The sequence below is a fragment of the Ursus arctos genome, unplaced genomic scaffold (genome assembly GCF_023065955.2).
Source record: "Ursus arctos isolate Adak ecotype North America unplaced genomic scaffold, UrsArc2.0 scaffold_2, whole genome shotgun sequence".
In the NCBI taxonomy this organism is placed as follows: domain Eukaryota; kingdom Metazoa; phylum Chordata; class Mammalia; order Carnivora; family Ursidae; genus Ursus; species Ursus arctos.
Window position 1 is genome coordinate 66,454,164 of NW_026622874.1, and position 14,160 is coordinate 66,468,323.

At 54.3% G+C, this 14,160-nt stretch overlaps 1 protein-coding gene across 5 annotated transcripts in view; it reads right to left on the bottom strand.

Annotated features, from left to right (window-relative positions):
• The window catches only part of LMF1 (lipase maturation factor 1), a 96,667-nt gene that overhangs the window by 61,488 nt on the left and 21,019 nt on the right, over positions 1–14,160 (bottom strand). Inside the window, exon 1 of one of the 5 annotated variants that reach the window (XM_044379215.3) lies at positions 10,721–13,455. The exons of the other annotated variants lie outside the window; for them this stretch is intronic. Coding sequence (XP_044235150.1) covers positions 10,721–10,856 — 136 coding nt within the window. The 5' untranslated portion in view covers positions 10,857–13,455. Of the gene's footprint in view, positions 1–10,720; positions 13,456–14,160 lie in introns of those variants that run through there. 5 annotated transcript variants of the gene reach the window in all.

The following is a 14,160-nucleotide window of genomic DNA, read 5'->3' on the forward strand; positions in this document are numbered from 1 at the left end:
ACACAAACTCTGAGACACGGCACAGACCGAGCGGGCAGGAGGCTAGCAAACTCTCCAGGCCCGACGAAGCGCCAAGTGCCACACCACGCACGGCCCTGGCTGGCGCCCCCCTGTAGCGTGGACTGCCTCTGCAGACCCCACGCACCAAATACCCTTGATATAAAGTACTCTGTGCGCCCTCCTTTCCTCGGGCTCACGCCCACAGCTGGGTTTCATCAGTGACTCCAGTAGGACCATCTCCCTGCCTCATCAGCCCCTCCCTCCCTAACCCAGACACCGCTTCCTGAGGACCGCTCTTTGGACCCTCAGCTCTCTTCATGAACCGCCTGGGGGGGCCTCTCTCCACACACCGCCTGGGGGGGGCCTCTCTCCACGCACCGCCTGGGGGGGGCCTCTCTCCACACACTGCCTGGGGGGGCCTCTCTCCACGCACCGCCTTGGGGGGAGCCTAGGCAGACTGTGTCCAATCCTACCAGCAGCAATGCAGAGCACAGGTCAACCTTGGACTGGCCGACAGGAGAGACAAAGCCGAGTCCATTCCCGGTCTTAACACTGTGCCATCCTCTGAAGGCCTCCACTCCTCCCAAACCCCCAGCACGGGCAGGGCCCCACAGCCCCCACACTCAGAACCGGCCCCTGAACCCCATCCATATCCCACCTCTAGTCATAAACACCATGAAGGCCCCAGTCCCAGGAAAGGAAGTGACTTTCCACCAAGCCAAAGGCACCTGGCTGGGAGTGGGCCTCACTCCATCCCTCAGCCAAAGCGTCGCTGGCTCCCCTCTCCTGCCCTCCCTGTCCCCACCTGGGCTCCTCAAAGCCTTTTGGGAGCAATGTCTCCTCCTGTGTTGTGCCCAGCTCACATCAGTTCACATTTGATCTAACACTGATTTCACTGTATTAGAACCAATTTATTAAAAGTAGTGTTATTAAAACAAATTAATCCTTAATCGAGAGCAAAAATGCTGAGTGAAAATAAATGGGAACTCAGAAGAAAAGTGATCTGATTACCTAGAGATACATCTAACTCCTTGATCATATACTTCCAAATAATTTCCAAAGATTTTTTCAGAAGCAAAAATGGAATACAGTAGTTTAAAACCCATTTTCATATATCTTAACTATATTTTTGCATCGTTAAATCATATGGTTTAGTAACCCACAGAGATGTAATTGTAACTAATTCTCCATGGCTGAGCCTTTAAGCATATTTCCATTTTCTCCCGCCGTAAACACAGTGACGAAGCCCTCACAGTCTCTCTGCACACCCCTAACCCTGCTGTAGAAAACCGCAGGACTCACAGGCACGCACACCTCGAAGACTGTGTGGCCACCCTGTCCTCCAAGGAGGGCGCACGGACTTGTGAGCTCGCGGTGGGGCCCGGGTGCCCAGCCACCGTCAGAGCCGCCGCAGATGCTCCTCCCCAGCCCGAGGCCGGGTTAAGCAGTTTGCTGTTGGTTTAACAACAGTCTCCCGACCACGGGCTGAATTACTTCACGTGCTTATTAGCTACCTAAAACTGCTCCACGAACCACTCGCTGTTTACTGCGGGTTTGCAGTCTGTTTTATAAATGCCTCTACGGATGGTAACAGCCCTCGAACGTCGAGGCCGTCTCCTGCGTTGTGTGGTCAGACCTAGGGCGCAGTGAAAACGCCTTCTTCGACCCCTCAGTGTGCTTAAGTAGACACATATGCAGGGAGGTCATACACAGAAGGTAGAACGAAACACAAATACAACACGTCACCTGTAACGTGTAATACGTGCCCTACAGAACACATACGTGTGTGTAAACACTGCATGTTGATAAGCAGGTTTGGTGCAGTTTCTATTTGCCTTCCCCACACATCCTGCTTAGTGTTTTAAAGATTTATGTATGCTGAAATTTACTCTTTGTGCTGTATACTTCTCAATGTTATTTTTTAGAGCAGTCATGGGTTCCTAGCACACTGACGAGCAGTGCAGTTCCCACAGACTCTGTGCCCCAGTTTCATGCGTCGACACAGGTGTGGATTTGAGAAGCCCCATCACAACCAGCAGGCAGCCTGCGCCCGGGCCCCGACCCGGGATCACGCCGTGGGCAGCAGCTGAGAGGGCTCGTCTCCTGCAGCGTGAGGCCTCTGAGGTTCATCCAGGTCCGAGTCACGGCTCACGGCTTGTCAGTGGTGTGCTCTAAGTGTTCACACACTTCCTGGCTCTGTCCACTGCAGGGCAGAGAAGCCGTGCCACCCCACCAGCGACAAGCACACCCAACACCCAGGCCACGGTGTCTAACACTGTTCTCTGTGACAAGGAACCAGGGCCCCTGGGGAAAGAGCTGAAGAGAGGGCTGCGGGAGAGAAGTCATGAGATGGGCCTGCAGCTCCTGTAGGGCTAAGAAGTCGGGAGGTGGGGGACTCAACAAGGGTGTGGTAGCCAGCCTAGGGGCTCCCCACAGCCACGGCTGGGCAATGAGCAGCGAAGCAGGTCCCCCAGTGCCAGATCCTACTCTATGAGAACTGAACGAGTAGCCACAGCAACGTAAGCACGTATTTGATAAATGGGGGAGAAAGGACAGCTCTTCCATAGGGGAATTCCAAAGAAGGAATGAGGGAAACGGAAAAATCACTACCAGAACATCACAGTGGTGACGGCCGCAGGGAAGCCTAAATCGGTGGGCAGTTCTTGAAGGCAAAAACAGGACAACTGCACAGCCTCAAAAAATCTCCCCCAATTTTTAATGACTATGTGACTTTAACGTAGATCCACAAATTGTTTGACACCCACCACCTGGAACGGCGTGGGACCATGACCCGGAGCCTCACTCAACGTGCGGACTGGCGAAGACGTGGAGAGGAGACACGAACCTTCCTCACAGAGAAATTCCCCTGTGGAGACCCCCCTTCCCAGGGTGGTGCCGAGTCCTCCCTCCCGTGGGGCTCGGGCTGGGCCCAGGGCGCGGCTTCCACGGGACAGGGAACAGACGGGAGGAGACACCTGGAAACACACCCTCACCAGGCAATCCAGGTCGGCATCCTCCGCAGCGAGTCGCGTGAACTCGGGCACCCGATCTGGTGACAAGGGCACCTCGCCTCTGTGACCCGTCTCATCCCAAGAAACACCAGGCAAACCCAACATGAGGGGCATCGGACCAAATGCACCAGAACTGCTCAAAACGAGCAAGGTCATGAAAAGCCAGGGAAGTCCTACGGACTGCCGCAGACCAGAGGGGATGGGGACGAAGGACACGAGGCGGCCAAGTGCAGTGTGGCCCCGGGAGGGGCCCTGGGGCGGGAAGGGGCACTGGTGAACAAGCTGGAGAAACCCAACCACAGTCTGGTTCAGTCGACAGTCCTGCCAGTGCTGACGTCTCAATTCCGACCACAGTTATGTGCCACCTGCAGGGATGCAGGGTGAAGGCTGATGAGGCCTCTGCACTTTTCTCTGCAACGTTTCTGTGAGAGAAACTATGTCAAGATCATCTTTTTAAAAGTCCTGTTGACATCACTCCACCTGGTACAAGTTAGAGCCTCTGGTCAGCACCTGGCTCGTGAGGCCTTGCCCCCAGACGGGCATGCACCTGACCATCGTGAAGAGGACAGGGTCCTGGGGGCTCTGCCTTGGACAAGAGCCACCTCTCATTTTTGTTTGCAACCTGGGAACAAAGCACGGCCACGCCACTGTTAATTCTGAATTCCCCCTGGCTGATGCGAGGAGCACAGACCTCAGATGGGACCTCAGGTGGTGTCTCTTGCTCCGTGGTTGGTTATCCATTTGTGCTTTGCCTCTGGTTGGGTTTAATCAATGCACTGTAGACATTCTGCTCAGCGTGTCTCCTGGACACAGGAGTACTGAGGAGCTGTTGTGTTCTTACACCCGAGGCTGCCGTGCCATGGAGGCCGATGGAGTCCCTGGGAATGGCATATGTGCGTCAACACGACCATCTCGCAGAAACACCAGAACTGTGGTGCTTTGTGCTAGTGCTCTGGGTTCAGGAGACACGCCATCGGGGGGAAAATCCTGGTCAGCTTTCTCTATACAACATGCCATGCACCACACCACGCTTGGGCTCCTGAGCTGCCAGCAGCCTTGAGAAGAGTGACAACACAAGAATGTGTGGCGACTTATACAAACCCAGCCCACTTGCCTCCTTGTGGCATCTGAGTGTGGACCCGTGTGCAGGGTCACCATGGACCAGCCGCGCTGTGATTGAGCTCCCCCATCCTGTGTGCTGCGGGGATGCTGGGCAACCCGTGAAGCCCCAGCACTCATGCGCTGTCCCAAGGGAGGAGGGCAGGCAGAGAAACGATAAACCGACATACACATAAAAACCCACATCAGAGGGTGGTGAGCTGGAGAAAAACAAAGCTGGGCCCGGGGCTGGGGAGCACCCGCTGTCCTGGGGGCCGTGTCCCACAGTGGGAGCAGCCTAGTAAGGAGGCCAGTAAGTGTGAATGGACATGGCACAAAAATGTATCACAATCCTGTCTGCACGTAAGTCTCCTAAACGCTCAAAAGACATTCACTGAGGCTAAAGCCAAATGGAAAACCAGCAATGCTCTACCTTGTCAAAGATATTTAAATCTGAGACCAACCAACGTAAGTGCAGGGATCCTACTTTAAAAGAGCTATAAAATATTCAGTAAGAAAAGGACACAAACCATTAAGAAGAGATGTGTTCTACGCACTCAGGAACCAATCACAGCACTAGAACTGCTCCAGTATCAGTGTCTTCACTCAACGGATCCACACAGACAAGAGCTGCTATTGTAACAGCAACAAAGCATGGCTTCCTTGCTTAAAATTTCTGTTTTAAAATATCAAAGCATTTACAAAAGAAACTGGCACACAGCTGCTACTCCAGGGCTAACCTAACAATGCTTCTCCCTGTTACTGGCGTTGGCAAAGGTCAGGCTCGCCGACGCTGTGTTCCTCTTGCATCCGACAATGGGGTATTGGAGCCAGGAAGCTCCAGGGACACACACCAGATTCTGGAGGTTCCAGGCCAGCCAGTGGTTGCAATGGTGTCTGAGGAGACCAAAGCCCATCTCTGGCCTCTCAGCTGTCCACTGTGATTCAGGACACACCAGTGTGTACCCGGTAGGGAAAGAGCATACGGGCGATGGTTCATCTTGCCTCAGTCAGGCAACTACTAATGCTGGAGAAGTAAAGGGAAGGACTCATCTCACCAGTTGCTTTTAGCTGTCTTTATATAATATGTGATGAAGATGAGGGCTTAAAAATGACCCTTCCTAAGAATGATGCCCTGGAATATACATGGGGAAGAAGGCAGTGGAGAAATGACTGTGCCTCTGAGCCTTACCCCTAGCACAACTGGGACCACCCTCTGTGAACCGTAAGGATCTCTAGGATGGGAGGAAGGACAAATAAGTCACTGGTACCCACCCAATCTGGCAAAGAGTTAGCCTGCCCCACAATCTCCAAATCCAGGGGCCCATAAAGTATCCACTCCAGGTGGCTTCAGTTCCACAGCAGAAATCTCCGTGAAGGGGGGAAAAGGAACTGACAGATTATCTAACATGTTTGAGTCTGTAAAAATAGTATTGGGAGGAAACAAGCAGTTGTGCTGGTGAATTTGGAATGGAATGGTGAAGCATGATCAGAGATGAAAAACAAGGAAAACCAAAAAAGAAGAGGCAACTATTAACTTCAGGAAAAACAAAGAGTTATTAGAAACAAATGAGCACAATTCACTGTTGGCTCAGCAGCTGACATTTACACAATGACTGAACAGGAGTTTCATAAATTATATTTGTGACATATCTGTACTGAGATGGAGAAAGAGAATCAGAGATAAGGGAGAGTAATCCTTATCGTTCATAACAGGAAGAATATAAAGTCTAAAAGCGTATACCAAGAATAATCTACATAAATGTATTATTCAGAAATATGGAGGAAAATACCAGCAGTGGTAGAAGGAGTAAAGGATTTGCTCCAGGAAACAGAATGGGGTGAGTGGAGGTAAAAGATACTGCTATTTTTGTTAGAAGCTGTGTAATACAATTTCTAATCTGTGCACATGTCTACTTTATTTTTTTTAATGATTAAAAGAACAACCTTCAGGCCTGATTATCTGCTTACAATGTACTAAAATCAGAAATTGATCAACAAAAGGTCACCTATAAAACCCTGAGGGCTTGGGATTTTTGGAACTCTTCTCTAAACAGCACTTGGACTATAGAAGCATCAGCACCGATGATTATAAAACTACACTATGTGCCATTGTCAGAAAGACACTAGAATCTCAGCTGACAGGCTGGATGGGCCAGGGACACAGTCAGAGGGGAGTGGTGACCTGCCTCCATGCTTTCATTAGCAGCTAAAAAGAGATGGAAAATTAATGAGTTTAACAATCAGCTCAAAATCTTAGAAAATAATAAACCCCTTCCTCCCAGAAAGAGGAAACATATAAAAAGTACAAATTAATGAGCTAGAACACATTTTTTTAAAAATCAGATAAAACCACTTATTTGAAAAGACCCATGATAGTTTTGACCACAGGAATAAAGGAGGGAACAGACAACCACTCAGCATTGCCCAGGGTGGGGGTGGAAAGGCCACTCCTAACAGCATGTAGCCATGATGGCAACAGTGGGAGGGGGGAAGGGAGAGCCTGTGGCAGTCAGACAGTCCTGGCCATAGGGACTTGCAGCAAGTCTCCAGAAAACGGAGTGGTAACAAAACCAGTTTTTCAACCGCTAGGGCACCAGCACCCAGGAGACAATAGTTCATCAACCATGATGTTAGATGTTACCCTAATGCACCACCGACACTATGTTAATTCCAAAGCACATTCTTTGCCATATTTTAATCTTTAGTGACTTTCCTGTTTGAAAGGCGTATTAAGTTGGGTACAAATCGTTTTTCACATTTATGTTTCAAATTATTAGAAATAAATCTGAAGGCCAAAAAAGCAAATGTTAGTCAAAATCCACATCTATGCAGTTTGATAAAAGACAGTTTAGAAGCACTTCAGACAAAAGCCACCCAAATGGACTCAGAACTACAAGTATGGATTAAAGCAACAAAATGGATCTTCACTATTCTAGAATTCTGCTTATTAAAGAGATTATCAAGTTTTAGAAATGGAAATGGGTAGCTAGATTCACATCTAGCTATAAGCAAAAGGTTAATGATCATGTAAGAAAAAAAGTCTTTAAAATATGTTTTCTTGTAGGTCCAACGAAAGAATTTTCACCAGATAGTCCTGAGTGAAAACAGAGCGGCAGATATGCACGCAGCGCGGCCCCGTCCGGTTACAGTGGCCTTAACCTGAGTGCACGTGCGCATGCATCCACCTTTGCACGCAGCTCTGAGGAGGGATGAGCGTAAGAGAGGGTGTAAGGGAGGGGGTTAACACGGAAGGGAGGAGAAAACGTTAGATGAAAAAGAGAAGACTGAAAACCAGGCATGTTCACTGTGCACGCACACAGGGAAGGAGAACCCAGTACCGTGAGAGACTCCCCGTAAGGGCCCCCAGCACCCTAGTCCTGCCTTTTCCCCTTCCACATGCTAGTCTCCAGGGGACCACTGTGCCAAGTGGGTCACAGCCAGGAGCACCGGCTGCTTCTTGTGGGGAGGGTGTCTTGGGTGACCCCCAGGCCCCAGCCCCTCATTGACGGCTCCTTCTCCAGCAGCAGGAAGCACTGGTGTTCCCAGTGAGCAGAGAAGGGAACTGTGTGTGCAGACAGAGACATCAGGCCAAAGAGAGGACAGCGGGGGTGGGGGGGGAGGAGGCAAGAATGCTCCCCCCAGATCAGGACCAACCCCAAGACCCTGTTTGAGAAAGCACCTGAAATTCAGACAGGGCAGAGGCTGATGGCGTTCACACTCCGGGCCCCTCTCAGGCTGTCACAGGCAACTAGGGCTGCTCACACTGACCGTGCAGCAGAGACCATTCAAGACTGTTTTTCCCACTTTGGAAATGCGCGTCTCTGCTAGTGGACATGGTTCAGAGCCCACGCATGCCACACGGCAGCTCTGGAAATCACTGGATACAGGCTTCTCTGTCCTTCCTAAGGACACGAGCAGACAAGAGACCAAATCCGAACAGTGCCGAGGGGCCCTCTCATTCTCAGGCAGCAGGGAGGAAGGGTGCCGGCCGAGACCTGTGGGGGCTGTGCTAGGAGAGTGGCTGCCTCAAGCCTGAGCACCCAGGAAACAGCAGGGAAAGACTCCCCTGAAAGGGTGCCCAGCCGGGCAAGCTCACAAGACAGGACAGGGCAGGCCAGGCTGCGTCTGATTACGGGAATAATTTGATTAAAAGAAACTGCTTTCTTGGACATGGGGGCTGGGAAGGGAATTAGACGAACCATAAATTAAAGCAGAGGATATGAGAACCAGGCAAAGCCCAGTGCTGGGGCCACAAGGGTCTGGAAACGGTTTGGTGGGACCTGCTGCAGCCCAGTCTGCCTGGAACTCCGTGGCTGCCTAATCGCTTCCTGTAGGCAGGCTCCGCTCCAGCACTAATAGGTTTTAATAAAAACTTCCAATTGGACCAGTAAACCCCTCATTAAGCTGTTTTTAAAGCATGAATTTAAGAGCAGCAAGGGTAAGGGGTCACAGGCAGCATTTAATTCACAACGGCTGGTGGGACGTGCTGCTGGGACAGACACCGGAGTTCAAAAGTCCAGGCCACATAAACATCGATGCCAGCACTGGACCTGCCTGAAAATCAGACTTAATAAGGCACCAGCCAAAGCATCCCTCTGGACAAGAGGGGAGTGCCGAACGCCCAAAGGGGCTGCTTCTGCCCGTGTCTCCCGAGCACAGACACAGCCGGCTTGTACGAGTCCCTGCAGCAAAGCACCTGCCCTCAAAGCCCTGCACAGCAGGTGTGGGCCCCACCTGCACATCCACTCCCTGCCAGACACCGACTGTGCAGGACCAGCACCTGCCCGCCCATCCCCACAGCTCACCCACGGACCTCCTGCTGCTAGCCAGCCCTCTAAGCCTCCGTGAGATTGCGGTCAGCCCCCAGGCTCCTCCAGGGTCCTGCTCCCTGACTCAGTGGTTCGCAGCCGGGCCTACTGATACCTGCAGGCCCAAGGACTAGCTGACACTCAGCACTGGGCACGTCAGGATAGATCAACAGTTCACTGAGCTTCTTACTGAAACCAGGGCTCCCTAAAGCATCCAATTCTCAGCCAGATGGGCCCGCGGTGAAAACGGAATGCTCTTTTCCCACAAAGGAATGTCCCCAGACATGGAGCATCCCGAAAGCCTTCCATAAGACCTATCACACCCCAGGGACCAGAAAGGGGTGCTCAGACTCCCTGTCTAACCAAGGAAGACCTGTGCTTAGTTGCTTCCCGTGTTCAGGCGCCGTGTGAGCTTTCAATCTGTCAGCAATGTTTGAGCAAAAACAAAGCGGACCTGGCCAAGAGGCTGCCTTCCGCCCCGCCAACGCGAAAGGCTGAGGTACATGCAGGGAGCAAGGCTTATGTCCGTGCTTACTCGCGGTTCCCCACCCTCGGCTGGGCTGCTGGGCCTTGGACAGGGCCAGATTTCCATGGCCCCCAGCAAGGGACCTTCTGAACCACACCCACAAACAAACAAACCCCACACAGCAGCAGGAGTGATAAAAACCTATAGAAATATCATCCCTTGAAGGAGGACTCCTGAGTGTAAACCAAATGCACTCGTGAAGCACGCTGCGCCCTTCCGAACAGTGAAGTTCCAGAAGGTCCTGACGGAAGATCAGTGTCCGGGGAGGTGGAGCCCCGGATCTGCCTGGGAGACCACCTGGAGGCCGACACCTGCACGCACTGAGCCAAAATCACACTCGAAGTTACATGATCCTTTTCAGGGCTGGAAACACTCTAGGACCTCAGGGGCCTTGACCGACAGAAGAGGCCTCAGCAAAGCACCCATCTTCCTCAAAGTATGTGGAAGGGGACACAAGGACCCCTGAGATGGCTCAGCTCCTGGCCGCAGAGACTGTTCCCACTGCGGCTGCCAGCCAGCCTCTCCTGGAGCTCTCGGACACGCCAGGCCTGAGGGGCCTGCCTTTGCAGAAACATCTGGGATTCAGTGGCTGCACTCAGCTCCAAGAAAGGGCTGTGGGGCCCTTTGTGGGTCCCAACCTCACCAAACACAGGCGGCCGTCAGCACCCAGGCAATATTGGGCGGCCGTGGGCTAAGAGCAGCCCCTTCTGGGCAAAAAAGACTAGAAGCACCAGCTGGGCCGGGCCTGTTGGTGCCTACGCTGCTTTCAAGGACAGAGTGAAGTCTGAGCGAGTCCCCCAGCCTGAGCTCACGAGTACCAAAAAAGCACACATTCTGCAGGGGAGCAGGAAACAGTCAGCACTTAGTGGGGACCTGAATTAATTACATTTAGACCCATCTCTGAAGTAGAAGTGACCAAACCAGTGGCCTTCGAAGCGCAGCCACGCGGAAAGCTGCTGCAGAGACACGGCCCGCAAAGCAACTTCTCAAAACGCGCCCTGTGCTTTTCCTGTTTCCCCGAGCAAACAGCCCCACTCACATGGCCGTCACCTGACCCGGCAGTCCCACCCAGGGGCAAACGGGCACTCGAGACCCCCAGGGTCCCGGGGCCACTCACACTGCAGACGGGACCCCTTATGAAAGGGGAACATGTTCCAGAAACACAGATACCCTGAGAAGCGCACGGTCGTTCCTAACAAGGGGAAGGTGCCTAGAAAGAGAGCTTGGCCGTGCAGCCCGCTTCCCAAACTGAAGGGAGTTAGTACTTCACCCACCATGTCCTTCGAGTGTCAGAGAAGGCAGCTGCTTGAGTCCCCTGAAGAAAACAGACGTGCCCACTGGAGTCCTGGCCAGCGAGTCCACAGAGCTTTCCAGCGCAGCGGACGCGGGCTGTGACATGCAGGCGCACATGGCACCCGAGGGGCTGCACCCGGTCGCACCGGGCTCTCAACGACCCAGCCCACCGTGGCTCCGGACGCGTGGAGGGAGCCGCTCAGCGGCCCGCCAGCTGGGGCTCACCGCTCGAGAACGTGCTCCGGGCAGCTGTGCGCTCAGCAGGCAATCCCCAGGGCGGCCCCGCCATCATCAAAGTCCACTGTGCAAAACAAAGACACAATAAACAGACTTCAAACGAACAAGAAGCGAATTCTCATAGGCAGGCCCAGGTGAGGCCTAGGGGACACTGCCGTAAGGTCTCAGTCCTTCCCGCGTGGTGGTTCAGGGGCCTGGCTCCCGGGCCGCACCGGAGCAGCTGGCTGCTTGTTCTCTGAGACTGGGGAGGAAGAAAGTGCCTGGAGCCGCGTGGTGGTCTGAATGTGGCGAGCCAGCGGTAGCTGTCAGCGGCGCTCTGGACCCCGGCTGCTCGGCGGTCTGTGAGAAGGGCCCGCGGCTGCACGGCGCAGACACCACATGACGCCGTCTTCCTCGGGGCCTCCTTCCGCAGGAGACGGGTCAGCAAGTCAGCAGCTTGCTAGCAAGCTCCGCGGGCGTCACGGGCTCCCACCGACACAGCTGCGGCTTGTGAGCGCCAGGTTAACACCCACGACGCACAGATGGACGGCAGATCTGATTGAGCTGCGAGCAAAACAGTGGCTGTTGGCCGGGTCTCCCGGCAGCAACTCTCCCGCCATGGACGTGGCCCTGGCCTCACAGCACCCACAAGGCCCATGTGCCACCCGGCGCGGGGATCCAAGGGGCTGGGGCTCCGGACTCAGCCTCTAGTTTCCCACAGGAGGCCTCGTGCACCACTTCCCCACCAGGGTTCCCTAAATGCCAGAGCTTCAGCGGGAGCGGCCAGCGCCGCGCTCCACTCACGACTGGCCTGGGAGCCTCTGCAGCCGCTGATCTCCCGCAGCCGTCACCTCAGCTCAGAGAGCCCTTCGAACCCCAAAGGTGTCTCCTGAGTGGGGTCTTCCTGCTGCGTCTGCCACACCTGTCCCTTCACAGCCACACACCAGCGCTTCCACTTTCGCTGGCTTCACAAAAGCGGATTGGATGCTCATTTATGGTAACTGCCCCAGTGCGGTCCGTCAGAGCACAGGGGCCTCTCCCACCTGAAAGGGAGCGAGGGTCTGACGTTTTCTCGGTCCTAACAACTGGAAACACTATACTGTTACAAGTTCAGGTAAATCAAATAGATCTTAGCAAGAGAGGGAGAAGGCAGGTTTCTTGGAGGAGAATCTTGAGGTCACATGAATCCCAATCAGAGGGGCCGCATGCTCTCGCTGACCACGAACCTCACGCCCGAACTCACAGCTGGTCCTTTCCCGGTCGCAGCCACACGGCTGACTGCTTAGACCGCACTACTGCACCGGCAAGTGGGATGAGAACAGATCCTGAGATCGCTGTATTGCTTGCTTCTTGCTTCAGACAAAAGCACAAACCCGAGCAGGAAGACCACGTGTGGGCGCAGCGGACCAGGAAGGCGCTGGCGGCTCTGGACGCCAAGGGCGGCTGCGTCCAGCAGGCTAGGAAGTTGCTGAGGGACACGGGCCCACGACAAATGAATAGCTTCACTTGCAATTTCAAATTTAGACGCTTGCTTTCTCAACTACCTTTTCAGGTAACCAGGAACCAGCGACAAGCCTGTATTCACCCTCCTCTTAATAAACCGCGATATTCTTCCTTTCATTGAGTTGATGCAACTTCTGCCGACGTCGGGCCCCTCTTCCCTGAAGACCCCGTCAGCACTCCGGGCAGACCACTGAGGAGAGCCTCACGCGCCTTCTTGGGGAAGGCGTTGTGCGGGCCGACCAAGGGGACTTCCCTCCACTCGGGCGCCGAGGGGCCGCTGGCCGCAGGGAAGATTCTCTCATCCTGCTGGTTTTCACCCGTTTGATATATGCAGAAGGGTGTGGGGTGGTCTCTGAAATTCCTGGATCTGTGGCATGTGCCTTTCATTCATTTTTAGAAAGGTCTTGGCTTTTATTCCTTTAAATGCTCTTCTGCCTGTTGTCTATCTCTCCTCCAGCCTCCAATGCTCTGCTCTTTCCTTCCCCCACCTCAGGTTGCGGCGGGTGCCTCCAGGCTGATGAGTCTGGCTGCCTGGCTGCAGGCCCAGCAAGGATGCCCTGTTCCCAGTGCCTCCTTCTGGCCCATCTTTCTGGCTCCTCTGCGGGCTGGGACCCCTGACGGACACCTCCCTGTATTTCAGAGCCCTGAGCTGAGGGCTCCAACATCAGGGTCATCTGTGCTGTGTACAAGAACAGTAGGTCCTGAAGGCACATAACCACCCAGAAACGAGGATCTGCAGTGAGGCTGCAGTCAGGGATGGGGCCGTCAAGCCCAGAAACAGGATGTGCCTGGGGGGGCGCCTGGGTGGCACAGCGGTTAAGCGTCTGCCTTCGGCTCGGGGCGTGATCCTGGCGTTATGGGATCGAGCCCCACATCAGGCTCTTCCGCTATGAGCCTGCTTCTTCCTCTCCCACTCCCCCTGCTTGTGTTCCCTCTCTCGCTGGCTGTCTCTATCTCTGTCGAATAAATAAATAAAATCTTAAAAAAAAAAAAAAAAGGATGTGCCTGAGTCTGTGGCTGCCATCGGTGCCCTCTGTGACCATGACCGCAGGCTGCTGCTGCCTCCAGCACGGGGCCTGGGGCAGGCTCTGTCATAGGGGCACCCTGCCCGCCCACCTGCCTGCCTGCGGGCCGCTGTATCAGCACAGGGTGGGAGCAGGCGCTCTCAGCCCCTGGCCCAGCTTCACCCGCAGCCTTGGGGTGGCCTTTCCTAGCACTCCTGCGACCCCCTCTGCCCCACTCAGCAACACCCCAAGTAGTGTGGAAGCACAGTTGGGGCCCCTGTCTGGTATATAGCGTCTGCTTCTTCCCCATTGTTCCCGGCTTCTGCTCCTTGTAGGAGTGGGGAGCGGGGTCTGTGGGCAGTCACGCCCCTCCTGCCCTGCCCCAGGCCTTCTCGCACAGGCCCAGGGAGGCTGGCAGAGCAGAAGCAGGCCTGCCACATCTGGGATGGTTGCTGGGGGGGGGTCTCTCCTTGCCCTCTCGCCCCCAGGGCTTGGTCCAAGGTGAAAGGTGAAACTAGTCACAGCACCACCCTCCTGAGCCAGTGCTGGGGATTCAGAGCAGAACCGTACAGGACGTGCTCCCTTCTCAGTGTCATGCTTGCTAATGGCCAGGACGTGGCTACTGTGCCTTGCGGTGTCCCATGTGCCCTTGACAGGACGCATCACCGGTTACCTGGGTGAGCCGCTCGTGACCACCT